This window comes from Gouania willdenowi, chromosome 12, assembly GCF_900634775.1.
Source record: "Gouania willdenowi chromosome 12, fGouWil2.1, whole genome shotgun sequence".
NCBI classification, from domain to species: Eukaryota; Metazoa; Chordata; class Actinopteri; order Blenniiformes; family Gobiesocidae; genus Gouania; species Gouania willdenowi.
The window spans coordinates 30,552,029-30,578,763 of NC_041055.1; the positions used below are offsets into that span (position 1 = coordinate 30,552,029).

The 26,735-nt window shown below is 37.3% G+C and overlaps 1 protein-coding gene across 2 annotated transcripts in view; it reads right to left on the reverse strand.

Moving 5' to 3' along the window:
* col5a1 (procollagen, type V, alpha 1) overlaps positions 1 to 26,735 on the reverse strand; it is a 109,194-nt gene that overhangs the window by 46,707 nt on the left and 35,752 nt on the right. For both annotated transcript variants that reach the window (XM_028463534.1, XM_028463533.1), the window contains exons 3-12: positions 26,319 to 26,532; positions 25,093 to 25,255; positions 9,012 to 9,143; positions 8,040 to 8,147; positions 7,392 to 7,958; positions 6,563 to 7,051; positions 5,700 to 5,756; positions 3,369 to 3,410; positions 2,589 to 2,651; positions 1,895 to 1,969 (exon numbers count right to left, since the gene is read on the reverse strand). In XM_028463534.1, the coding sequence (XP_028319335.1) occupies positions 1,895 to 1,969; positions 2,589 to 2,651; positions 3,369 to 3,410; positions 5,700 to 5,756; positions 6,563 to 7,051; positions 7,392 to 7,958; positions 8,040 to 8,147; positions 9,012 to 9,143; positions 25,093 to 25,255; positions 26,319 to 26,532 (1,910 nt within the window). The remainder of the gene's footprint in view (positions 1 to 1,894; positions 1,970 to 2,588; positions 2,652 to 3,368; positions 3,411 to 5,699; positions 5,757 to 6,562; positions 7,052 to 7,391; positions 7,959 to 8,039; positions 8,148 to 9,011; positions 9,144 to 25,092; positions 25,256 to 26,318; positions 26,533 to 26,735) is intronic.

Below are 26,735 nucleotides of genomic sequence, written 5' to 3' on the forward strand. Positions count from 1 at the left end.
AATCTTCCATATTTATTCTGCAGTGATGCTACTGTCAAACTGCATCAGCCATAATAAAGGTGATGATGATGGTGGGCGTGGGTGTTTTTGGGGATCCATGACTTTCAGATTGTGCTGCCATCTGGTGGTGATGGAGTAAAACTACATTAAACACTGCATTAAAGGTGGATTTACAAACATTAAACGTGATTCACATGTGCTCTGCAAACCCAACCATTTATTCACTTCATTTTGCTTATTTTTCTTCCATTTTCATCTTCCAATATCTCAGGAACAACATCACATAGCAAAGGTAAATGTGGTATAGTAATAAAGCTCCACCTACTCTCTCAGAATATACAAAAAATATCTGCTATACATTATATCTGGTGGACATGACAGACCCTCAAAATTGGAAACAATGTTTGTCACGAGCATGTAAAGTAAACAACTCAGTATATGCCTCAGCTCCCTATAATTTGATCAGCTTAGACTATGAACATAGCCTGTTCACGTCACTAATGATTAGTCACATATATGCATTGGTTCTTGGGTGACACGCTCTTAAAATAAAAATAAAAAAACTATTTTAATTGGCTCATAACTGTGTGTGAGAATGTAAGAAAAAAATCTGATCTTTGTTTTAATTTAAAGTATAAATCAGGGGTGTCAAACTCATTATTGTGCCCTAGTTTGCACTTCTACATATACATAAAATACAAAATATGTAAAAAACCGACAATATCCAATCAATAAGTCACAGATATCAGTCCCAACAGGATCTTCACTTAAAACTGCCTAGATTTTGTGATACATTTCCATTTAATTAAGGCAAATATTATGTAATAATCTAATGAAAATTGAAGGATTTTAAAAGAATTTTGACTGTTTAACATTAAAAATGACTGCAATCATGCAATATAACAACCGGGAAAACTGTGAGCCCCTGCAAATATGAGTTTCATTTACACAATGATTCATATGCTTTTTACTTTCTTCTACGGGCCAAATTGGAGGCTCCAAAGGGCCGGATTTGGCCCCCGGGCCATGAGTTTGACATATAAAATAATTTCTCTTTATGCGACTTCATTATTTTTATTTTGGACCCCAACATTGGGTTATTTCACCACTCACTTTTATTGAAAATCCTTTACAAGAGGCCATTGTAGTTTAGCTCTGTGTCTCATAATCATTGATTGTTTATTAGTTTTTTTATTTTTTTTTATTTCAGTTGCCACGATTAAATTAATCTGATTGTTGGCAATATTTACATTGAAAATATGGGCTCTGAACTCTCTAATAGTGTATTTATTCAGTTGGCCTTTTGGTACATTTCAAATTCTGGGGTTCATTTTTTTTAATTATTATTTTTTCATCATAATTCAATTTTAAAGCTTAATTTTTCACTGTAAACTGTACACATATTGTTTGTTTAAAGGGGCTATATCATGCTAAATCCACTTTTTTCAGCTTTTAACCTTGTTATAATGTTAATTCCCTACCAAAAACACCCCCAAAGCATTACTGGGCGCTGAGACTGACTCACAATAACAATAGCCTCTTAGATATCCATGTGTTTTACTGTAATGTGTAGTTTTTTGGCTGAAAACAATGAGTGTGATAGCAAAAAAATAAAATCACTTTGATGATCATTGATCTCCTTCTCAGAGCGAGGCATGAAGTCAGCATCTACAGACACGCCCACTCATGAATATGCATAAGTAGGCCCCAAAACAGCCTGTTTTCAGAACTGCTCAGAAAGTGACTTTTCAGAGGCTAAAACTCTGGAAAACAGGCGAGTTTGGGAAAATTAACCTCAAATACTGATTCCCACCCCCTGAAAATGATCAATAATTGAGATTATATTCGTGATATATATATATATATATATATATATATGTTGTGATTTACTTACAGGCAGCATTAGGACAGTTCCAGAGGGTCCTGGCAGACCATCAGCACCAGGAAGACCAGGACGACCTGGAAGACCCTTAGATAGACACACCCCCCCATAGACATGTCAGTGTAAACACACACACATACACCAGAGGTGAAAGTAACGGATTACAAGTAATCACGTTACTGTAATTCAGTTGTTTTTATGGGTATTTGTACTTTTTTGATTATATTTCTTTTTTACCCCCTTTTTTTGTTATTACAATGAAATAAATGAATGTATTTTATTGCATAATTGTGACCATTACCAGCCCTCCCTAAGGAAGGGTAGGGAGGGCTGGTGATGGTTTTGAGTATATTTCTAAATCAGTAATTTTACTTGTACTTAAGTACATTTTAAAATAAGTAAGGAGTTACATTGTCTCTTCCTTTTTAAGTTTATACATGTTTACTGTATCCAAGGAAACCAAGGCAAGATTTATTACCAGAAATAAACATGGGGGGGGGGGGGTAACTATGGTTACGGTATTAACTTTAACTTTAACTTTGACTACTATTTAATTGAGCTACTTTTTACTTGTACTTAAGTACAATTTCAATCAAGCAACAGTATTTCTACTTGAGTAGGATGTATTAGTACTCTTTACACCTCTGACACACACACACACACACACACACACACACACAGATGTGTTTTGGAGTTGTTTACTCACCCTGTCTCCAGGATCTCCAGGACTACCTGGTGCTCCAGAGGAACCCGGGGGTCCAGGAAGACCCTGCATCACACAGATAGTTCATGTTAAAATGACTTTTTTGCTTTTTTATCACAAAAAGTCTCACACACACACACACACACACATAGAGAGAAGAACAGAATGTATATGGTATATATCTATTAGGGAGGGGCTTTTTATTTGCTTAAAGCCTCTGCAAGTGTAAAAACGGGTGTACCTTCTTCTATTATTATATTGTATTGATTATCATTGAGTTTTTTGGTGTGTGTGTGTCTCGTAAACTGTAATTCGTTTTCTTAAACTCTTTATTTTTCTGTATTTTTGTTTTCAAACAATCACACCATGTTTATAAACGGTGGCATACGACACAATTTGACAGATACAATAATAAAGTAAAATATAGATGCATGTGGTTTGTATGAATCCTCTTTCTTAAAACAAAACAAACAAAAGAATAAAACACAATAAAAGCAGGAAAACCAGGTTATCTTGTTTTAATTATGCATCTTAATATGCATTGCCCCTTGAATAAATAATAAACCAAATATTTCTTCATTTGATGTTCATATCACCCTCTTTTCCATGAAGGTTTCAAACATTATTAAATAAAAGAAAAGAAAAAGAAAATCGTACATAGTCTGTTGGAAAATGTTTGTGTGGAGCGATGCTAACTGTGCTATTCAAAAAGTAAAAATAGTTGAAAAGAACAACTGTACGTTTTTTGTTTTAATGTATATATAGAGAGAAGTTGAGACTTACAGTTGGTCCTTCAGGCCCAGGCGGACCCTCCACCAACATTCCCTGAAACACACAAACCCACATGATTAATGAGCCAACGGAGACGTCTCACACACACACACACACACACAGAAGCTTTTTGGACTCCGTTGTTCCACAGCTTTTGGTCAACGTTCCAAGATTTACATAAAAAACATGTCCAAACGTAGCCGTTCATCGTTATGATGAACATAATGTACATTCCTGTCCGTCAGCCACGTGTCAGGATGGGAATATTTTCTCCCAGAGACTCAGGCTCTTAAAATGTGCTTTTGTTACTAATGCTAATGCTAATGCTAGTGCTGATAACTTGTTCCGAGGGCCACATTATCAACATTCATGTCAGCATTTAGAAGAATGACCAACCTGAGCATTAACACAGGGACAACAAAGATCTAGTGTTTTTATTGTTTTTATTATATGTTTTTCATGAATTAACGTGAAGCTTTGGTATTTATCAATTGTGACGTGAGTGTACGCTACAATCAGATCTCACGTCAGGTCTGACCTTGTGTAGATAATCTGAGTGGATTAGTGGAGGAGCAGCAGAATGTGACTGAGTCTGAAAATGAAGTATTAAACAAGCCTCAGCTGTTATTTAATTATGAACAGACACATTCAGATCAAAGCGGATTATTAAAACAAATTAAACACAATAAATAGGGTAGTTTTTTTTTTTTTTTTTCCAAAGTTTTGTTAATTTATTTTAATGTGTTATTTATTGTCCAAAGCGTGTGAACAACTGATGCTGATATGAACGTCATATTTCTGTGTCTCTCTCCAGGATCTCTGCTGTGAAGTTGTTCACAGAGCACACAGGGGGGCAGACGTCACCTATGACTGCCTATATACTGCAAAACTGTATTGTTTAGTCCAGTTTTCACGCTGTCAAAAAGCACATCTTTGTTTTGCTCCACCTCACATGTGAGGATTGTCCTTTCTTTTCTTGCCAGTGTTTGTTTGACCTTAGTGGGCGGGGCCTCTATACCAGAAAGATTTAAGGGCGTAACATGTCAATGACAATCGAATTCAGCTGCAAATATGTTCAAATATGAATGTTTAATAAATCACACGTTTGTCGTGTCGTACAAACAAATATGAACCTCAGATTTTGGTGATTTAAAGTTGATCAATGAAGGCCGTTGGGTGTATTTCTGTTGTTGTCTGGCATATTATTTTTGTGTGTTTGTTGTTTTTGTGTTGTTTAGCATAATTTGAGCAGGATTAAATTATGCAGTTATGAGCAGAATTACTATTGCAACAACACATCATCAGTCTCACAACGGTCTAATCCCAGCTCGCGTTCCCTGTTAGTGGGCGAACAATCCAACGTTTCTCTATAGGTGTTTTTGGGGTAATTTTGAATTTTTTATTTGTATTTTGCATATTTTTGTTGTCATTTTGTGAGTTTTGAGGGTCATTTTGATTATTTTACTTGTATCTTGCATGTTTTTGTTATCTTGTGTGTTTTTGGGGTAATTTTGATTATTTTACTTGTATTTTGCATGTTCTGGTTCTCAAATTGTATGTTTTTCATTATTTTGCATATTTCTGTTGTCTATCTGTGCATTTTCAGTCACTTTGGGGCCCAAATAAATTAACCAGAGGGCTGCATGTGGCTCCTGGGGCCGTCAGTTGCTCATACCTGCTGTGAGGCATTCTCACAATTAGAATACCATTCTTATTGTTTTCACTGCAAAGCACGTCAAGCGTATAGCTAATATTTCCATTTTTAGAGTAAAAAAACATGATCCGATCCAACCTAGATTTTGCCATCCTTTTATGTTATGGTGCACATGTGCACGCATGTGTGCACGTTGTCACTGATTACATTCATGTCAGTCTAATGTAAACACAGAGACACTGAGTCACAGAGTCGACTGTAAATACTCGGTGACATTTGTTTGAAGAGGAGCAGCTGCACTCTGTAATCTGTGGGATAAACTAAGTCCGACTCACTTTTTAGTGTAACCTGCACGCACAAGTACACACAAGTGCGCACATGTATGTCGTTACAAATGTTTGGGGGATTAAAAGAGAGGAAATCCCTGTGTTCGTCCCTCTTCTTTTCGTTGTGTTCACACACTATTTTCTCTGGTTTTAGAGTTTATTGGCATCCCTGGAGGAGATTATGTGCTAATGTTTACGCATTGGAATGAATGGGCCTCAAAGAGGGCGGTCCAAGGGTTTCATATCATTGGGAAAGGATTTGGCCCCTTACACCCACCCACCCACACACATATATAGTATAAATGTATGCATGCTTCCTACATCTGCTGCTTCCACTGTTGTCCAAACACTGCTGATACTCACAGGCTCAATAACAGCAGGCTCTCCCTTCTGTCCTTTCTCTCCACGAGCTCCATCCACCTGCGCACCAAACGGACACAAACAGATCAGCCTCCAACGTCTGTGCCACATGCACCACATTTCACCATTTCACCACCACCATAGGCCCACAACACAACCCTATAATGTTTGTATTTGTCTTCTAATGCGAATACTTAAGGACAGTGGTTTTCAACCTTTTCAGCCCGTGACAGGACCATCTATAAGGGGAAAAAAGGGGAGAGATTTTTTTGGGGGTCCATCCATAAAGTCAGTAAAATGATGGTCCATTGTTCTATGAATCTGTGATAACCACATTTATTTATTCATCTGAATAATATCCACTATTACCCAGGACGTTTGTTATTTGCGCCATAGTATATAGTCATCTTAAAGATGTAAATCCTGGTATTAATCTAATGAAATAAAAAGAAAAAAGAAATAAAATATGTTAAAAAAAGGCGGTGAAATGGGATTTTAAAAACTGCAGAGTGGCAGAAAACCAAAAACAGACAGAAAAAGTGTAAAAGAGTGTTCGAAGTGTCAAAAATGTGCAAAAAAGGCATTGAAATGTGATGGAGAAGTGGCAGAAATTGGAGTAATGTAGCAAAAATACAATAAAAGATGCAAAAATATGGCAAGAAAAAGTGATGAAAATTGGTTAAAATATGGCAAGTTTGGTGTAGCAGTAAAAGGGTAAAAAAAAAAGCAAAAATGAGCTTAAGTGGTTCAAAAGTTATTCATAGTTTCTTGAAGGCATCTGGCCTCAAGGATGAGAACCTCTGTTTTAGCAAAAGGTAAAGGGTTAAACACATGTTTTGATGATGATGATGATGATGATGTTTCACCTGTCCATAGTACGGGTTGGTCTCAGCAGGCAGAACTTTGCCCTCCTTGTCGCCGTAATCCAGATCATCGTAGTCGCCGTAAGCGTCTAAATCCCCAAACGCTGTGATGTCCTCCTCTTTGAATCCATCCAGGTCGGTGTAATCACCATCCAGATCCACGCCGAGGCCTGTTCCCGTAGTAACGGAGCCTCCTGCACCACCTGCAGCTCCGCCTCCAGCACCACCAGCAGCTCCGCCTCCAGCACCACCTGCAGCTCCGCCTCCAGCACCACCTGCAGCTCCGCCTCCAACACCTCCTGCAGAGGTTGAGGATCCTCCCACGGAAACGGAACCACCACCGACAGAAACTGAGCCTCCTCCTGCAGACCCGCCTCCGATGGTGATGGTGGAGCTGCTGCTGCTGCCGCCACCACCACCTGTCCCAGTGCTGTAGTGACTATCCACGCCATAATCGTACACGTCATCATAGTCGTCGTAGGAACCCCCTCCCTATGAAGTCACAAGTATTATGGAAGTCAGAACGACTGAATACAGTAAATCCTGTCAGATGCACATGCAGTTATTAACAAAATAAATATTTTTTCTGTGCAGATTAATCAACCTGTTTATTTTACATCTTATTGTGTTTATAGAGACCAAAGAAATCAGAATAAAACTCTAATATTTAAATTTTTTTCTTGGTTTTAAAATCCAGATACAAAATAAATAAATAAATACAAATAAAGAAAGAAATTAAATAAATGGAGATACATTTAAAACAAAGAACATGTGGGCCAGTCACATGCTATTATTGTTATGATAATAATTGATAATAATAAACTGAACTCACTGATGTTCTGTTGGTGTTGATAGTTATTGAAGTCCCTCCACCGATACCGGTACCGCCCCCGCTGGTGATGACCTTCCTCTCCAGGGTGGTTCCGGTGCCTAAGTCGACGCTGCCTCCGGCTCCCAGGTCCACACTTCCCCCGGTGCCGATGCCGGTGATGGTGACTCTGCGGGTGGTGTCGGTGTCGGGGGCGTCCGTCGACTCGTCGTAGTAGGTCTCGTAGCTACCGTCGTAGTTGAAGGGGCTGGTGTCCACGCCGTAGTCTCCTCCTCCTACTGCTGTTGCTCCTCCTCCAGCTGCTCCTCCTCCTCCTCCTGTTGCTCCTCCTCTCCCTACTGTTCCTTCAGCTGTTATTATTGCTCCTCCTCCTCCAGCTGCTCCTCCTCTTCCTCCTCCTGTTGCTCCTCCTCCGGTGGCGCTGCTAGACGAGCTCGATGAAGATGAAGAACTGCTGCTGGATCCGTCAGGCGATAAACCCCCGGACACGGAGGTGGACGTCAAGATTTTACCGCCAGCGCCGCTCGAAATAATTTCTTCCACCCTGGTCACCACCCCGGAGTCCGTCACCTGCAACACATAAAAGGCAATGTTTGTTTGTTTTTTTCACTGACTTTGATCCTGTTGAGAAAGAATTGCGCGACTAACAACCTTGTCTTCTTTCGCGGTCGTCTCTGTGTCAGAGGTGGAGTCGTAGGGTTTGCTGTCCACATCGTCATAATAAGGGTACTCATAGTAGTAGTTGTCCTCCTCCGTGTGCTACAGGAAACAATAATTACACACAGGAAGTGAATTATAGTGTGAAACATGGTTTACTGCTCCGTGGCTTCTGCCTGGGAGTTTTATTGGCGTCAGGCTGGCGAGAGATCAAAAACTTCAAAATGCGTCACTAAATCAACACTTTACTCTCACTGCAAACATATAACGTATAACGTGTGTTTGATATGTAAAGCCCCGATCCCAGTGAGACAAAGAAACAGATGTGATTGGAGAGCTTTTGTACTATCACAATTTTATTTTTATTAAATATCTTTCTTTCTTTGAACTTTAGAAACAAATAAACTAATGCAGGGACTTTATTGCGGTAAATTATTTACAGAATACACTACAAAAATATATATATAGCAAAATGCATTATTATTTTCACCATAGAATATCGTCATCTTAAATATGTAAATCTTTGTTTTAATCACAAATAAAATGGTGGAAAAGGTGGTAAAACGGGACTTTAAAGACCACAGAAATTGTTTAAAAGTTGCAAATGATAGTGGGTGAAAACAGACAGGAAAAGTTATTTTTAAAAAAAAGGGTTCAAAGTGTCAATATTGGCTTCAAAGTGGCAGAAATTGGGGGAGGGGGGGTTAAACTGGCAAATAATGGGCATAACAAACCGTGAATGTAGTTAAATTGGCAAAAAAAAAAGCATAAAATATGGTGAAAAGAGTTAAAAGTGACAATAATGGGTCATAATATGTGACATTAGGTGGAAAAGTGGTAAAAAGGATTTAGAAGTGCTGAAAATGTCTTGGAAGTGGAAAAAAAATGTGCAGAAAAGGCATTGAAATTTGATTGAGAAATAGAGAAAGTGTGATGTATGCAGGTCAAAGTTGGTGCGTGGCTCACATAATCGTCTGTGTTGGGGTCCTGGTTCTGGGGCTGGTCGGGTACGGCCACTTCACAATCGGGGCTGTAGTGCTCACAGTAGTCGTAGGCAGCGCGATGGTCCCCGACAATCATCAGCTGTTGGATTTCACCCTGAGAAAACACACAAAAAACAAAACAAAATAAATACGGAGCATCAGTGAGATTTCTAGGATAAACAAACAACGAGTAAACATGCGACTCTGGCGCTGCAAAACTCATCTTTGTTAAATGTAGGTCAAGCCGCAGGATTCCTTTCTTAATGATGACTAACTCGGCCCAAAAAAAGGGGGTTTTTGGATCAGTGTGAGACTGAAAGCTTTCAGGATTTACAAAGGTTTAATCTGAAACCACATGTTCGACAAGACAAACGACTCTGGATGGAGCCTGGAGCTAATTGTGCAAGACAAATGGACAAGTCTAAAGGTCTGACTGCAAGAGAGAACCTGCATATGCAGAGCCAACTCACACAGCTTGAGTTGCAGAAGAAGAACATGTGTGACCTGAGGTAAGGACCTGATGTTCATACCCCCCGTATGAAATAGTAGCAAAAGAAGGAGAGATTTTAGAAAGAAAAGCGCTCGGAAACAGACGGAGAAGAAAAAAGACTGATGAAAAAGTAAGAACAAGAGAGAAGAAAAAGGCTCAGAAGGATCCCCGGGCTACGTGGGGAACTGGGTGTGCTTGCCTGCCACATGTTTCCTTAAAAGAATGCATATGACCCTTAAAAAACGCTGATGATGCGCATCTTTCCGAACATGAACCCAGTGATGATGTCACTGCCAAATTGTTCCCAATCAATCAAACACGGACTGAACAAAGTGGAGTTTTAATTATGATCCCACTGACACTACAATGTAATCCCACCAACATGCACTCAGCAGAAAGTAACGCCTCAGGGGAAAAAACTGAGTTAGAACCACATTCACTCAGTCTGCTACGTTCTTCTTTTTTTTTTTTTTTTAAGGATTATTTGACATGACCATCAGACGGAATACAGGATGGTGCAAGTTTCCTAAATTCCCTTCAAATGGGCCGGCCAGCAACTCATCATTGTCTACAGAGGGCCAGCACTGTGCTCGACACATATTATTGGTCCATTGATTGTCATTGTCAATCAATCATGGGTTGATCGGCTCAGAGAGTGAGTAAAGGGTAAGTAAAATGACAAAAAATTAGTAACCGGTGGCATAAAGTGGTCCAAAACTGGCAAAAACGTGGCCAGGTGGTGTGTAATGGGTAAAGTTAGCTCAAATGAGCAAAATGTGGCAAAAAAAAAATAGTGAAAAAGGGCAAAAATGCGGAACAAAAACTGCCCAAATGTAGGGGGGGAAAGGAAACTGTATTTATTGGAAAGAGAAGGTATTTATTGGGCAAAGAGTATTTGGAATGTAAAAGTGGCAAAAAAAATGGTTAAAGAATAACAGACATAAAGAGCCACATGTTGAGCATTACCTATTTAAAAACAGCTTTATCATGTTTTTAGTAAATATTTGCAAATCGAATTTTGTTAGTGTCAGAGCAGACAAAGCCTTGCACCCCCCCAAGATCTTTTGCTCCCCCCTGAGGGGTCACGGACCACAGGTTTGGTAATAGAGGCCCGCAAACAGCATCTTGCATTGAGCCCCCACAAACTAGAAACAGAACTGCCCATTAGTCTGGTCTCACCTCTGGTTATGACATCATTTCTGTTGTGATCTGATAATGTCTCTATGAACATTATCTATTAACACTGTCTGTCTGTCTGTCTGTCTGTCTGTCTGTCTGTGTTCCTCAAATATCTCTGCTGATCAGGATCAGACCAACCTGAGACTTTCAACATGGCTGCTGCTTGGTTCAAGGGTGTGCAACGTCGGATTTGTTTGAACTGCAATGAAACCATTAATAAATTATATCATACATGACAGTGATGATGTCATTAGTCCTACCTCTACAGTGATGATGTCATTAGTCCTACTCTCTACAGTGATGACGTCATTCGTCCTACCTCTACAGTGATGATGTCATTAATCCTACTCTCTACAGTGATGATGTCATAAATAATATCACTACAGTGATGATGTCATTAATCCTACTCTCTACAGTGATGATGTCATTAATCCTACTCTCTACAGTGATGATGTCATTAATAATACCACTACAGTGATGATGTCATTAATAATACCAATACAGTGATGATGTCATTAGTCCTACCTCTACAGTGATGACGTCATTCGTCCTACCTCTACAGTGATGATGTCATTAATCCTACTCTCTACAGTGATGATGTCATAAATAATATCACTACAGTGATGATGTCATTAATCCTACTCTCTACAGTGATGATGTCATTAATCCTACTCTCTACAGTGATGATGTCATTAATAATACCACTACAGTGATGATGTCATTAATAATACCAATACAGTGATGATGTCATTAGTCCTACCTCTACAGTGATGATGTCATTAATAATACCACTGCAGTGATTATGTCATTAGTCCTACCCTCTACAGTGATGATGTCATTAGTCCTACTCTCTACAGTGATGATGTCATTAATCCTACTCTCTACAGTGATGATGTCATTAATAATACCACTGCAGTGATGATGTCATTATTCCTACTCTCTACAGTGATGATGTCATTAATAATACCACTACAGTGATGATGTCATAAGTCCTACCCCTACGGTGCTTCACGTGACCACGGATTTGCACCTGCAGCGGCGCGTGCCAGCGGTTCACTTCCGTTCTGTGCAACTAAACTGACTGTTGTGATTAATGACACTAAACAGGTCCAGACTGAGCCTGTTCCAGTCTAAGGAGATCTAGATCCATGAGGACAACAAACTGGAATATGAATAGATGGGGTTCAACTCCCTACAGTGTCTTTGCTAAAAGCCAAAATATATGAAAATACAATAGTTATCACTCTGCACATTTCACAACAAACCTAAATGTCCCTGACGTCCCACCTTCAAACACAACCTCATTTAACCATTCATGTAAAAGCTACTGAACGTCCCACTTTTCTATAGTAACACATATTTCCTACAGGCACTGACCTAGTATGAATAACACGACAAATCAGCTCAGCATTTTCTATTCCTCCATCTGTCAGTGGAGGCGGAGCTATGTCAGGTAGGTGCAGACAAAGAGGTGTGATGCTAAGTTTGATAAATGGAAATAATGAATCATCTACCAACGATCTAATGAGAACACTGGGAACAGCTGCACAATGTGTTTAATGAAGACGAATGTGTGCTGCTGTGGGATAAAATGGTTGTTTACGTCCTAAAAGTTTATAATCCTGCTGTTACTGGATGAGATCTTTGTTTATGTGTCTGGAGTTTCCGACATTCATTCCATCATTTCAGGAAATCCAGCTTCCCAAACAGGCATGGTTTCACCTGGGGAGTAAACCAGTGAACTCAAACAGACCCTACTCAATACTTTAAAAATAAACAAGGGAAGAAACTTTTGGTTTAAGTGGAATTTAATGGTGTTTTGGTGGCATTTTAAAGGTTATACGGAAGGAAATAATAAGAGTAAGAGCACGGCTTCAGATGACATCATTATTTTTCTGATGTATATGAGTAGCTTTTATCACAGCAGCCACATTATTTAAATTCATGCCAGCATTAAAAATAATAATCAATCATAGCATTCATGCAGAAAAAAAGGTTTAGGTGTGTTTTGTTTATTTCTGTTGTCATTTTGTCTACTTTTCTGCCTTTTTTTGCCTATCTTTGTCATTATTTTGTATTTGTGGACTTTTTGAGGTTTTTGAATATATATTGTCCATATGTTTTGTTGTTTTTTTTATAAAATTTAATGATTTTGTGCATTTTTTGAGTCATTTTGTACAATTTAGTCGATATTTTTGATTAACTTTGTGCAGTTGTTTTGTTATTTTGTTTCATTTTGTTAATATTTTGCATACTTTTGTTTTCATTTTTTTTTTTTGTATTTTTCTGTTTTTTGTGTATTTATGGAGTTATTTTGTGTTTGATTATTTAATTTTGAATATTTTTATTGTCATGTGTATTTCTGCCCCCATTTTGTGTATTCATTTGTTATTATGTGTATTTCTATTGTGTTATCTGTCTTTTTTATGTACATTTTTGTGCATTTCTTGTGTTTTGCATAATTTCCTTAATATTTTGTGATTTTTTTGTAAGTATTTAGAATAATTGTATTCATCTATCATTTTTTTTTTTTTTTTGTCATGTGTATGATAAATTACTTACTTATAATTACAATATTTATCAAGCCTGGTTTAGTTTTTTACAGAATGAGGCATTTTAAGATTGTCCACAGGCCCTAAAATGCTGCCTATAACAAACGCATGCAGTTTAAAAAATATATAGAATAATTAATGTCTTAATAATTTGTTAAAATTTGACCTAAACTGTAAAAGAGTAGAAATTTCCAACTGATTATCCTTCAGTGTGAAACCTCAGAGGAGGAGCTTCCATGTCTTATCTGTGATGAGTTATGTATCGTCTTTTGTGCAAAGCAGATGTGTTCCAGCTGTGTCCAGGTGGGGGCAGTAGAGAGATCTGCCCTGTGCAGATGTCACACATCTGGATTCAGCTCCAGCTGCTAAACCCAAACTATGCAGGATCCAGTTTCTTTGGAGGAAAGAAACAAAGTGGAATGAAAGTAGCTGCTGTGAAACCTCTGTTAAAAAAGAGAACACTGGATGTCTCTATACTGGCTAACTATAGACCAATCAGAACCTTCCATTCATGGCCAAGATCATTGAGAAGGTGGTCTTCAACCAACTGAGTCAATTCTTAACATTCAACAAAATATTTGATAAATTTCAGTCAGGTTTTCGTTCTCATCACAGCACTGAAACTGCTCTGATCAAAGTGATCAATGACATAAGGTTGAACACTGATTCAGGAAAAGTATCTGTTCTCATTCTGTTGGATCTAAGTGCTGCATTTGACACTGTAGATCATATAATCTTGTTGCACAGATTGCAAACATGGGTTGGACTAAAGGGAAAACTAATGCAATGGTTTAAGTCATACTTGGAGGAGCGAAGCTATTTTGTAAGCATTGGAAACTTTGAATCTGACAGATTACCAATGTCCTGTGGGGTTCCTCAGGGCTCTGTTCTTGGACCTCTTCTGTTTAACCTTTACATGCTTCCTTTAGGACAAATTTTACAGAACTGTAAGGTTGGTTATCAGAGCTACGCAGATGACACACAACTATATCTATCACTGAACCCAGATGACTATGGTCCCATTGAGGTGTTGTGTGACTGTTTAGAAAAAGTAAACTGATGGATGAGTGAAAACTTCCTTCAACTAAACCATGACAAGATGGAGGTGATTGTCTTTGGTAACAAGGAAAAGAGGACTGCTGTCAGCAAGTATCTGAGTCTCGATCTTTAGAAGATAAAGACCAAGTCAAAAACCTTGATGTTCTGATTGACTCAGATCTTACATTCAGCAGTCAGATCAAATCTATCACAAAAACATCTTCTACCACCTAAAGAACATCTCCAGAGTGAAAGGTTTAATGACTCAGAAAGATCAGGAGAAACTGGTCCATGCTTTTATCTCCAGCAGACTGGACTATTGTAATGGTCTTCATCAAACATCTACAGCTGGTTCAGAACGCTGCAGGCACTTTTATTCTCTAATGCGTATGATTGAGAGAGAGATTCATGGTCATGTTGATGATGTCATGTGTTTGTTGATGATTTTAATTGATTTTACTGATGATTTTAAATGTTCAGTTGAATGTTTTATCATGTAAAGCACATTGAGTTGCCTTGTGTATGAAATGCGCTATACAAATAAATTTGCCTTCCCTTGAATGGAGTCTTTTTTTTTCTCTTTCTTTCACACATTTCCTTCATCCATGAGGTGAAGAAGAGAAGCAACAAAGGCTTTTTTTTTTTTATTATTATTATTTGGATAAGAAACCTTAAGGTTGATGTCTTTAAAAATATATATATTGCTTTATTTGACTTCATAAACAAATAAAGTAGAGCTGGGACTTTATTGCGTTAATTGTTATTAATCAATTACAGAAAAATAACGCAGTTAATTTCATTTCATTTCGTGTCAAATATTGTCAGGCCATTCATTTAAATTAATCAAAATTAATTAATTACAAAGTCTCAAATTAATGACATTAATTTTGTCTCCACTAAAATAAATGTTTTTTTCCTGTCTTTAACTATACTAATTTTTGTTGTTTTTAAAACTTTCCAAATTTCCACATTTTTAAACTTTCCAAATACATATACTTTTTTTCTTTTATTTCTTTCTTTTAATTGAACACATTTCTTTTTTTTTTTTTTTACTTTTAAAATTCTATTTTTATGTACGTTACCACCTTGTTATGACTTTTTTTTTTTTTTAAATATATAGAGTTTAAAAAGAGTACGCTTCTAAGTACGTCCAAAGTTGAAGTCAAATTAAAAAAAAACAATGTTTTTTTTGTTCCATCTGCACTTTTTTCATCTATTTACCTTCCCAGTATTATTGTCTAGTAGTGTCTGGGCTCAGTGTGAAGCTCCAGAGCAACTTTACATGAAAGAAACAGCCCAAAAAGAATGATTATCATCATTAAAATCACATTTCTTTCCATTCTCCAGGGACTGGTGATAATGGTTCTGTTTACATTCACTCACATCTTCAGCGTTTGTTAAAAAAAGGTGAAACTCAGAGCACTTTTTTCTTGATTGCACTCCTAAACTCTGAGCCGGGCCTCGGTTCCCTCTGCTGGAGTCGCCCACATCGGCACGCTCCCAGTGTCAGATCCTGGGATTGGTTCAAATTCACCACAAAACCATAATAACACACTACACGTACACAAGTATATGTGTGATAGACCATCAAACAGCGATGACACACTTATATACGTGTAAACAAACCTCATTCCATAAGCTGCTACTTCCTTATATAGGGTGCAACTTCCAAAATAAAAGTGAAGAAATTGGCTTTGTGAAAAAAAAACCTAAAGGTTCATTGATAAATATAGATTAATAAACAAAACAAACTGCATTTACAGCGGAAACGCAAGTGACAATGTTGTATGCTGAACATGTAATAAAATAAAATAAAGTAAAGAAAATAAATAAATATATATGAAATACAATTAAACAAAACTAAACTATATTTATTAAATAAAATAAAAAAAGTATATATAACAAAACAAAATCAAATAAATCAACACAAATAATTACAATTAAACAAAACTGGAAAAACTATATCACAAAATTTTATAAAATCAAATTCAATACAAAAAAGTAAAATAGAAATGCATGAGAACTTCCTCAGCCTCCCTACCATGAGGGGGCGCTGCAAAAATGCTTGTAAAATATTAAAAATGTAATCAATAAGTATAGAACTGACCTGATTGGTAAAATTGGAAGACAGGTTACAAAAAGAAAAAAAAACCCAAAAAAAAACATATTGAAGATGGAATAATAACTGTTGTATATTCAAGTGCTGCACAGTTGATTCCTTAACAACAAAAGTCCTGGATATATGCACATGTAATCAACAGATAACTTTAATTCCTGTGTACAGTTTTAAGATTATTAAAAGCATAAACACAGAGAAAAAGAAACAAATAGATGTAAAATAATCCTGTACAAATGTTCAATGATTCTATTATTGTAAATAAGTCTGACTTTTCATAATAAAAGCGTGTACTTTTCAAATGCATGAACTTTCCTTCTCCAGACTTTAACACAATCTCCATCAACAAAGACGATGCCAAAAGCAACATTTTTGTCTGCTCTGTGTCCACTAGTTTCACTATTACCTCATCCCTTTCCTCCTGACCTGTTTATGGATTCCCTCTAGCATGGTCTTCTTCACCCTCTAACCCCTCCCCTCATAAACACTCCCTCCAGTCTGAGTCCAAGTCCCACTAATAGCCACATTCCTACTTCCTGTTCTTTTTGGACACACCAGAACCAACCCCTCCCCTCTTTAGAAGACTGTTTCAGAGTGTTTGCTTTGGCACATTAGCTGAAATTTACACAAAAGCGATGTCTGAGAGGCTGCTGACACAGCAAAGGAATGATGAAGAAGAGAAGAATATGGGGGCGAAAGACAAACACCAGACGTGGGGTTTAGGAATGTTTCTAAAGTATCCAGGATGGAAACTCCTCATTTACTGAAGCATCATAGTCTGAGACGTATAAAAATAGATCATATGTCACTAAACCATGACCTAAATACTATTAACGAGGGCAAATACTAGTGGGGGAAGGAATCCAACGATAATCAATACAGAAAGTTCAAAGTAATCCAAACTAGGGCCGGGAAATATGGTGCTCCAGGCAAGAGTAGACTTTACCCACCACCATCCAGGCGACCGCTTGGTTTGCCTATGCCTAGAGCCGGCCCTGATTCAAACAAATAGGAAACAATACATTTATGTCTATAAAATGTGAACCGAATCAATTAAATAGTTATTATATTATTAACAACATTTTATTCAAAAGACTGATTCAGCTTTAAAACTCCCGTGCTCACGTATACACGGGTGGGCGCTTGGGCGGGTGCTTGGGCGGGCGTCTTGGTAGAAACAAAGACTCACAAACAGGTGTTAATTACATTGTACACCAAAAGCAAAGATGATATATATTATTTCGAATTTAAATTAGGTATTTTGTGGGACCCGCAGTAATATATTGAGACTGTTTTGGAAACGCCCCCCCCAACTCATTGTATTTGGCAATTGAAAAAATGCCAAAAACATTTTTCTAGATTGGAGTTGTAATTATTTTTCTTCTGCAACTCCTTTGTCATAGAACTCCTCTTAGGCTATTAATGCAGCACTAATGACACGTATGTCATCATCTGATAGGGGTAATGTCAAGGATGCGCAGTCAACCTTTTTTGGACCCAAAATGTCAAGGTCAAGGCCAAGGTCGCATCAAGTGTCAAAAACCAAAATTTTCCATATCTCTACAAATATTTATCGTACCAGTTTGATGCTTACATTTATAAAAAGCTCATCTCAAGTGGAGTATTTTCTCTGCTTAGTCCGAAGCTGTACAACCTACCAGTAAAAAGATTGGTAGGGGTCAAAGTTCATGACGTCACACGAAATAAATAAAAGAAATGTTTTTTTCCCTATAAGTTGGCCACAAATTGAGATACGGTGCTCAAACTGGTACCATTGAATGACATTTTCCTTTCAATGTGTGACCTTGAACTTCGCTCAAAGGTCACGTTTAAGGTCAAGGTCAGTCTTCTGTTTTTCCTGCATTATTACTTTCAATTGAATTAGTAAAAAGAACAAACTTGTCAACAAATCCAGATACAGGTTGTCATTTTTGCTAATTTAAAGCTAAGTGGCTGCAGGGGTCCTCGGGTGAAGACTGAGGCATTCGAGCAAATCGCCTGTAGTAAATATATACGGTGCGGCTGATGTGTGTGTGTTTCTCGGTTATGCAGATTAAAAAGAGTAAAAACAACCAATGTACACCTGGAAGTAACTTTTGTGTCCAAGTGTGCAACAATTATTACAACAGTACCGATAAAAAAGAGAAAAAACAACAGAAAATCCCTCCTCCGCTGGTTGAAACACAGCATAGAGGCTGACATCACACCGTAGGGGAGCAAAATCACAATGTAGGGGGCCCCGACGTTCAACTGCATGGTGAGAACCCTGACAATCGCATATTTGGCTTTTACACGATGTACAAACACCTTTAAGACCCTGTTGTTGTGATGACAGAAGAGGTGGAGAAATAACTGACAGATGTGAATTTCAGTGGCAGGAAAATTTCAATTTCACAATTTGGATGAGGAAACAGGATGTGTAAAAGTCATCAAAATAAAGCTCCTTACGAGCGGTGAGCTCATGTGTTGCCAGGTTTTATTGCTTTTCCTCCATGTGGTGCACCCTGGGACCCCCACTGAGGCCTATGAAGGTTTCCCAAACCTCCCGTCCACTTATCGGTGTCCTCACTCGTTCCATCTCTACTCTGTATTCCCCTCATCTCTATCACACAATCCTCGCCAATCCATTTCAGACATTTGGGGCTGAGGCAACTATATATCAGCAAACACCAAGGAAAGGAAAGGAAAGGAAAGCTGAGGATGATGTCACGTGTTACATCTGTTCCAAACACTGACATCAGCTTTCAGGGAGCGCCTCATTTTTTCCAGAGTTTGGCCCAAAGTTTCTGGCTCTGCTACCCAGAATTCACACTCATCCCCCCCCCCCAAGCTCCTCCAATAAAAGCCTTTGGAATCCTACGTCTGAGTAAACTCAACACTAAATCTTCTTCAGCTAGATTTACAGTAAACTCTGTGAAAGAAACTGTCAAATCTACTACAGCATTATTTGTTTTGCATCAAAGCTGCCAAAAAAGAGGTTTTAATTTCAGACAATAACAAAGTGTTGGAAATGTCAATGTCAATGTAAAAAGATTGAGTTTACGAGAAATACCAGGATGTATACTATATGGAAACATTTTTTAAGTATGCACAGTGGGCACACTAGTCATACTCAACCGTCCCATGATGCATTGCGAGCGGAATATAAAGTAGTCCTGGGACCAGCTTCAAGATAAAAATCAAACATCCCCGTTTCAAAATAAAAGCATCTCTTCTCGACTTTTTGCACTTTTGTAAATAGGGCTCTTATTTTGAAGTTAACAGGATTTTTTAGTCTGTAGCACAATGGAGGGTCTCCACGTGAGGGTCTCAAATGAGCACATGTTGATATTCTACTTGGTCACTTTCTCACTTCTAATGTTTTCAGAGTTTTCAAAGTAAAGGTGGAGAATCAACAGAGATATTTAGCCTCAGTGTGATTCAGGTTTTTGTCGTTGTAGGTTCCAAATGCATCTTAGGTAACTTGGTGGTATACTTCAGTGGGAACGCTCATTTGATCCATAAAACGCACGTACACACATTTCATTCTGACATTGCGGAGATTGTCGGAAACCACTGTGCTACTGACTAAACTTCCTGTTATCTTCAAAACAAGAGCCCTATTTAGAAAAGTGTTAAAAAAACGAATGGAAGACAAGAAGAGATGCTTTTATTTTGAAAAAGGGGATGTTTGATATTTAGCTTGAAGCCGTTCCCAGGACCATTTTACATTCCACTCACAATGCATCATGGGACGGTTGAGTATGACTTGTGTGACCACTGGGCATACTATCTGTTTCAATATAGTATACATCAAGGTATTTCTCACATACTATGTAATGTGAACGCACTACATATTGATTTTGACGTCAGACTTACTATGAGTAGTGCATTAGAACAATAGTCAGTGGACTTTTGAGGATAAAAAACAGGTCCCAAACCATTACATCATCAACAAGCCAACAGTCATCAAGATAATTATAAACACTAAGTCAAACAAATTCCATCTTAGGCAAGAATTTGATGTGATAAAGACATTATTTTACTCACAGAGTGCAGACAGTCTCTTTATGACCACAGGAACCATGTTAGAAACCAAACCACTAACCACCTTAGAGGTTTAGAACCTCCCACTTCCTTATTAGGAGAAACCCTGACAGGCTTAGCATTGGGAAATCATTTTCTAAAACATAAAAACATTGACAGTCAGTAATTTAACTCTTTAAAAAAATGCCCAGAGGAGCAAACATGTAATTGTTTAACTAAACAGACCAAATAGAGGCATTTGACTCTCCTAATGTCGGTTTCATGCTGACCCCGCCTCTAGAAACTAAGCCACTGTGGCAAAAGTTGAAATGGGATCAGACTAAACTACAAAGAGGAGGAAGGGGGCGGGGGGAGCGGGGGGAGGGGCATAATTTGGAAACTATGTGACATATTTTTCATTTTCTGAATGCACTGGAGCCTGTCCTGTCTCTAGACTGGCAAACACACAACAGCAGGGCTTTAAATGTCCCTCACAATGTATCAGTCTGTTTCCATGGTAACCACCATACAGCAGATCAGGTAGCAGGTTAAGATTTAGGTTGCTCTTATATCACCTCCGTCACAAACGTGCTATAGTGCAGTGCTTCTCAAACCCCCTTTCTCTTATTTCTGACTCCAAGTTCCTCCCTTTGTCCAACTACAACATTTCGCTGAACACCAAGATGGTGCCGCGGATGGTTGCCATGGTACTGCGCTCTATGATATTTATGTTTATATTTTTTTCTAGTTAATTGTTATTATTTAATGTTTACATTATTAGAGAGAGCACAGTTCACCAAGTCAAATTCCTTGTGTGTATAACATACATTACATGGCCAATAAAGTTGATTCTATTCTATTCTTAGAAAACTAATGATAAATGGAATAAATGAGTGATGACACACATTTTAAAGAATCTCATTATGTAAATAAGTGGATTAAATACTATTTAGTGCATATATATATATATATATATATATATATATATATATATATATATATATTGTTTTTTTTTCTCTGCATTTTCATTAAACTAGATTTATATTTCACCAAGTCAAAGTGAAGACATAATTATATGAGTGAGTGTTTTTTTAATTTAAAAAAAAAAGAATAATAATCAAAACACTTCAAAAATCTTTTTCATTTTCCAGAAATTTCATACGACCCTATTTAAACTTCAGGCAACGCCACATGGGGTCCTGACCCCAAGGTTGAAAAATAGTGGCTTGTTAGCCTTGATATTATTATTATTATCTTGTTATTTTTATTTAGTTTGCACATATTAGTCTAACTACTCTTATATTTATGTTTATACTTCTTTTTTCTTTTATTTTTCTTTATTTTATTTTATTTACTTTTCTTTATTCTAGTTGATTGTTATTATTTAATGTTACACTACCTGAGAGAGCACAGGTCACCAAAAGAAATTCCTCGTGTGTATTCATACACCCCTGGCCAATAAAGTTGATTCTGATTCTGATTCTGATTCTGATTGACACTTGGAGTGACTGCTCACCTGTATACACACACACACACACACACATATATATGTATAGGTCATTCGCACACTCTTTTCCTTTGGTTGCATGTTTGTTTTGTTTGTAGATTTAGTTTAGCTTACGTTCCTTACATACAATCATGTATGTGCACCCATCCACACACTACACACATTACTAATGAAATTATTGCACATTTACCTTAAATTTGTACTTTAAAGCGTCATGTGTGGTCTCCATGCGTTATCGCTCTTCTGAGCCAAATTGTGATAAAATGGGGGCTTGTCCGGGATTTAAACCCTGGAATCATATTTTGATAACGAGTGTTTTTGTAGCGACGGGCCATATTATCGGTCCACTTTTAATGTTGGCCGATATTAGTCGTAAAAACCAATAAGGAACTTTTTCCATAACTGAAGTTGAATAAGTATTCTTATTTTGCACAGAGGATGTTTATTTGAGGTATACATTCAGTTATTTTCATAGAAATATATACAGTATAATGTGACCTGTTTGTGGGGATGGGATTTGTGTTGAAATCGGTATCTGTAAATATCAGAAATCAGAAGTGTTATGTTCGACAATATTGGATATTCAACTTTAATTTGAAACAAAAATGAAAAGAAGATGCACAACTAATTATGTCATTACAATATAAAGATTTCTAACAAAATAACTGAAAACTGAAAAAAATAAGTGTTTGAAAAGCTGTCATTTTGTTTGTTTTTTAGATATTTACATATTCAAAGAAGTGAAAGTTCTGTTATCATACAAATGTTGTTATTATCATCATCCTCATTACCATTCTGACTGTATCCTGATATTTATTGATTGTTTTAAAGTACGTACGTTTAAATCTTAAATGGATTCTCACACTGGGAATTATTACACCGTATTTCACAGCACTGTTTATTTTTGGAGTACATTAATGTGCACCGCTGTCTATGAATCACAGGTACGAAGGGTGGGTGTTGTTTCAAAAAACACTTTTTTATCACAACTGCTCTGCATCCACCCCATCGTTGGAGCTGTAACCTTACATTTCAATAATAAATAATAAAAGATAAACTAAACATTTGGGATATTTAGGGTTTGTGGTGCTAAGGTCACCCAATACGTTTTCTGGTAAAGTTTATGTTTTAAACTCCAGCATAAATCCTATCAGGCCTATGACATGTCAGAAATGAGGAGGGTCCAGGGAGGTGATGTCATATTTCTTTTTTTTTGTGCTTACGATAAGGTTAAAGGTCAGCTGGCTCAGCATCAGGCACATCAGTCAGCCTCTGTCGCTAATTATTATTGAGGGCCTCAGCCTCATAACTAATCCTGCTTTAAACAAGCACCACTCTGACAGGACAAAGACAACACTATTCCTTGTGCCTTGTGTGTTTTAGTGTGTGTGTGTGTGTGTGTGTGTGTGTGTGTGTGTGTGTGTGTGTGTGTGTGTGTGTGTGTGTGTGTGTGTGCGTGTGTGTGTGTGCGTGTGTGTGCGTGTGTGTGCGTGTGTGTGTGTGTGTGTGTGTGCGAGTGTGTGAGTCCCTCACGGGGGTCATGTTTAAGAGCTATACATGTCCACACAAAGGCCTGTTAGAAGGACTGCACAAAAGACTGTTATAGGAGCTATCGCATTCTTCCCAAAGTCTGGTATATGTGAGCAAAATAAAGTAGTTAGATTAGGGTTTATTCACAGAAAACAGAGGAGTTTGTAGGAATGAACACGTGAGCACATGCCAGCACCAAATACTGGTGACGTTGACTCAGTCAAACAAATGAGACAGACAAAGGTATTTTACTTTATGTTAGAAAGGCAGATAAAAAGGTCAGATCTTATGTCTGATAGAACAGTGTTACTCAAATGGGGGTACGTGTACCCCCAGGGCAGACATAGGCAACTGCCGTCTACATGCGGCCCTCGGCCTAATTTTATGCATCCCCCAAAGTAAACGTACAAAATGACAGAAAAATACACAAAACAAAAGCAAGAGTACAATAAAAAAATACAAAGAATTAAAACAATTGCAGAAAAACACAGAAAATACTGCAAAACTACAACAAAAATGAACAAAACAACAACATTAATACACAAAATTACTCAGAAATAATATAAAATTACAGAAAACGACAACAAAAGTACAGAAAATAACAACAAAAGTACACAAAAAGACAAAAAAACCCACAGTACTCACAAACAAGCAAAGCAACATAAATACATAAAAACTACTCTCATGACAGCACAAATACACAATATGACTCCAAAAAACATGTATTCTCCAGGAAAAATTCACAAAATTACACAGAATGACAGAAAAACACACAAAATTACTCTAAAAAAATAGTTTTTTGATGTTTATTTTTAGTTAAGAATGAAAATCATAATAATGATGATGAAGTGATCTAAATTAGAACATGAACTGAAAATACAAGGTCAGTCAGACAAACAGAAATGATTAGAAAAACTTTAAAACATATTCTTTAAATTTAAAACAACACACAATCTTAACTGTACTCTATACTTTCACTTTCTCAAATATAAATCTATTAAAAATAAAATGCACTACAAACATATCTGAGCTGGCACAACTTGTCACTAATCCTGGCTGCTCTGTGTTTGTAACAGCGTTGGTTTGGTTTCTTTTTCTTTTAAGAATTTAATATTTTGACAGTGCTTTGAGATGACTATTGTCGTAATCTGCACTATACAAATAAAGTTGAAATGAATTGAATAAAAAAAACACACAAAAAAACTACAGGTTATCTTGTAAAAAGTGTCTTTAGGGGTACCTGAAATGGATCATATGAAAATGGGATCCACTGTGCTAAATAGTGTTTATTTATATGTATTTATTATCACTATTACTGGTATACTGAGGAAAATGTTTTAGTCGGACAAAGGGGGTACTTGGATTCAGAAATGAGAGAAAGGGGGTACTAGAGCCAAAAAGCTTTGACAACCATTGTAAATAGAAAGACAAATTAGGTCCAAAACTGATCAAACGATTCAGAAAAACAAGTAAAAACCATATTTCACAAAAAGCACAAAGAGTCCAAGACTTTTTCCAAGTCTTATTTTTCTTTCTGTGAAAAGGAATTATGGTTAGCGAGGTTTTACTTTACATTGCCAAGACATTTAAGTGCCCTTAAACCAAATATTCCACAGCACAGCTATAGAGTTGTGGAGTCTTTCTTACCTCAAAGACTTCTTCGTCCAGTATTCTTGTTCCAAACACTATAATTCCTTTGGTATCGATGATGGGGCTCGGACTCCTGAGCAGCTTCTGGGTGGTCTTCTTTTTACAGTCCAGAACGAGGGTGATGGTCTGCTTGTGCACACTAATGGCCACTCGATGCCACCTAGAACAGAAAGTACACATACCAGATTACACAGGGCAAGTAACTAGATAAGGTTTGTTTTTGTATTCATATTTAAATATGTAGCATCAGAATCACATTTAGTTTTATATCTTCTAAACCATTGTTTCTCAAATGGGGGCACGCGATGGCACTACAGGGGGTACTTGAGAGAGAGGAAAGAGAGTGGAAAATGAACAACTGTCAGTCTTGGTCCCAGAAATTATAAAAATTATAGAAATAAATCTATTCAGGAGCCACTAAATCGTGTTTTTTCAACCTTGGGATGGGGATCACATGTGGGGTTGCCTGGAGTTTAAATGAGGCCAACTATGAATAAAATAAAATAAAATAAAATAAAATGACTGAAATTTCTGAAAAATGTAATAACATTTTAGACTTTTCTTTTTTATTATTGTTATTCTTTTTTTTTTTCTAGACTTTCACTTTGTGAATTTGAAATAAATCAATTCAGGAGCCACTAGATTTGTTTTTTTTCAACCTTGGGGTTGGGACCCCATGTGGGGTCGCCTGGAGTTTAAATGGGGTCTCTTGAAATTTCTGAAAAATTAAGTAACATTTTTTTAAATGAAATACTAAAATAGGTTTTTGACATTTATTTTCATTAAAACAACACAATCTTAAACAACTGTATTTCTAGACTTTCACTTTGTGAAATATAAATTTAGTTCAACTTAAATGCAGTAAAAAAATTAAAAAAAATAAAATAAATGAAAAAATCTGAGCTCAAACATGATTAAATAGTGATTCTAGAAGAAAATAGGTCTTTGTGGTCGCCAGAAATTCTTGATATCAAAATAGGGTCACAATCCAAAAAAGGTTGGGACCCAGTGCAATAAATAGTGTTTCTTTCCACTTATTTACACAATGAGATTCTTTAAAATGTGTGTTATCACTCATTCATTCCATTATTATGATCTATAGTTGTTTTTACATAAAGTCCAGGCAGAATGTTAAAGTTGGACAAAGGGAGAACTTGGATTCAGAAACAAGAGAATCACTGACCTAAAGCTTAAAAGAAAAAGAAAAAGCCAAGTCCACCTACTTTCCATCTGCCAGGTTGACTCCTCTGAAGAGCGGGTAGTCCTCAGGACTGGGTTTGCCGGTGTGGTCTTCGTACAGGAACACAGGAGAGCGTCCGACTTCCAGTCCGAGCTGCTGAATTCCCTGTTCGTTGTAGAGAGACAGCAGGAACGACTGGCTGCCCTTCTTTGGTTTCACTGTGGCCATGATGGAAAAGTCCTCGGGAAAGACATCGCCTATAAAACCAAGACATAGAAAGGTTTTTGGATTTTAGAGACGTTAAAGAACATGTTTACACCAGTCTGTGTTTATCTGTGAGTTCTTCAAACTGATCAGGATTCCAAGAAGTACTCAAAGGAGAGTTCATGCTCCTCTTCTCCTTTTTCCATCCAAATCCTAGTTCTTTTGAGAAGCCTGGGCCACTGGGACGATATTCCAC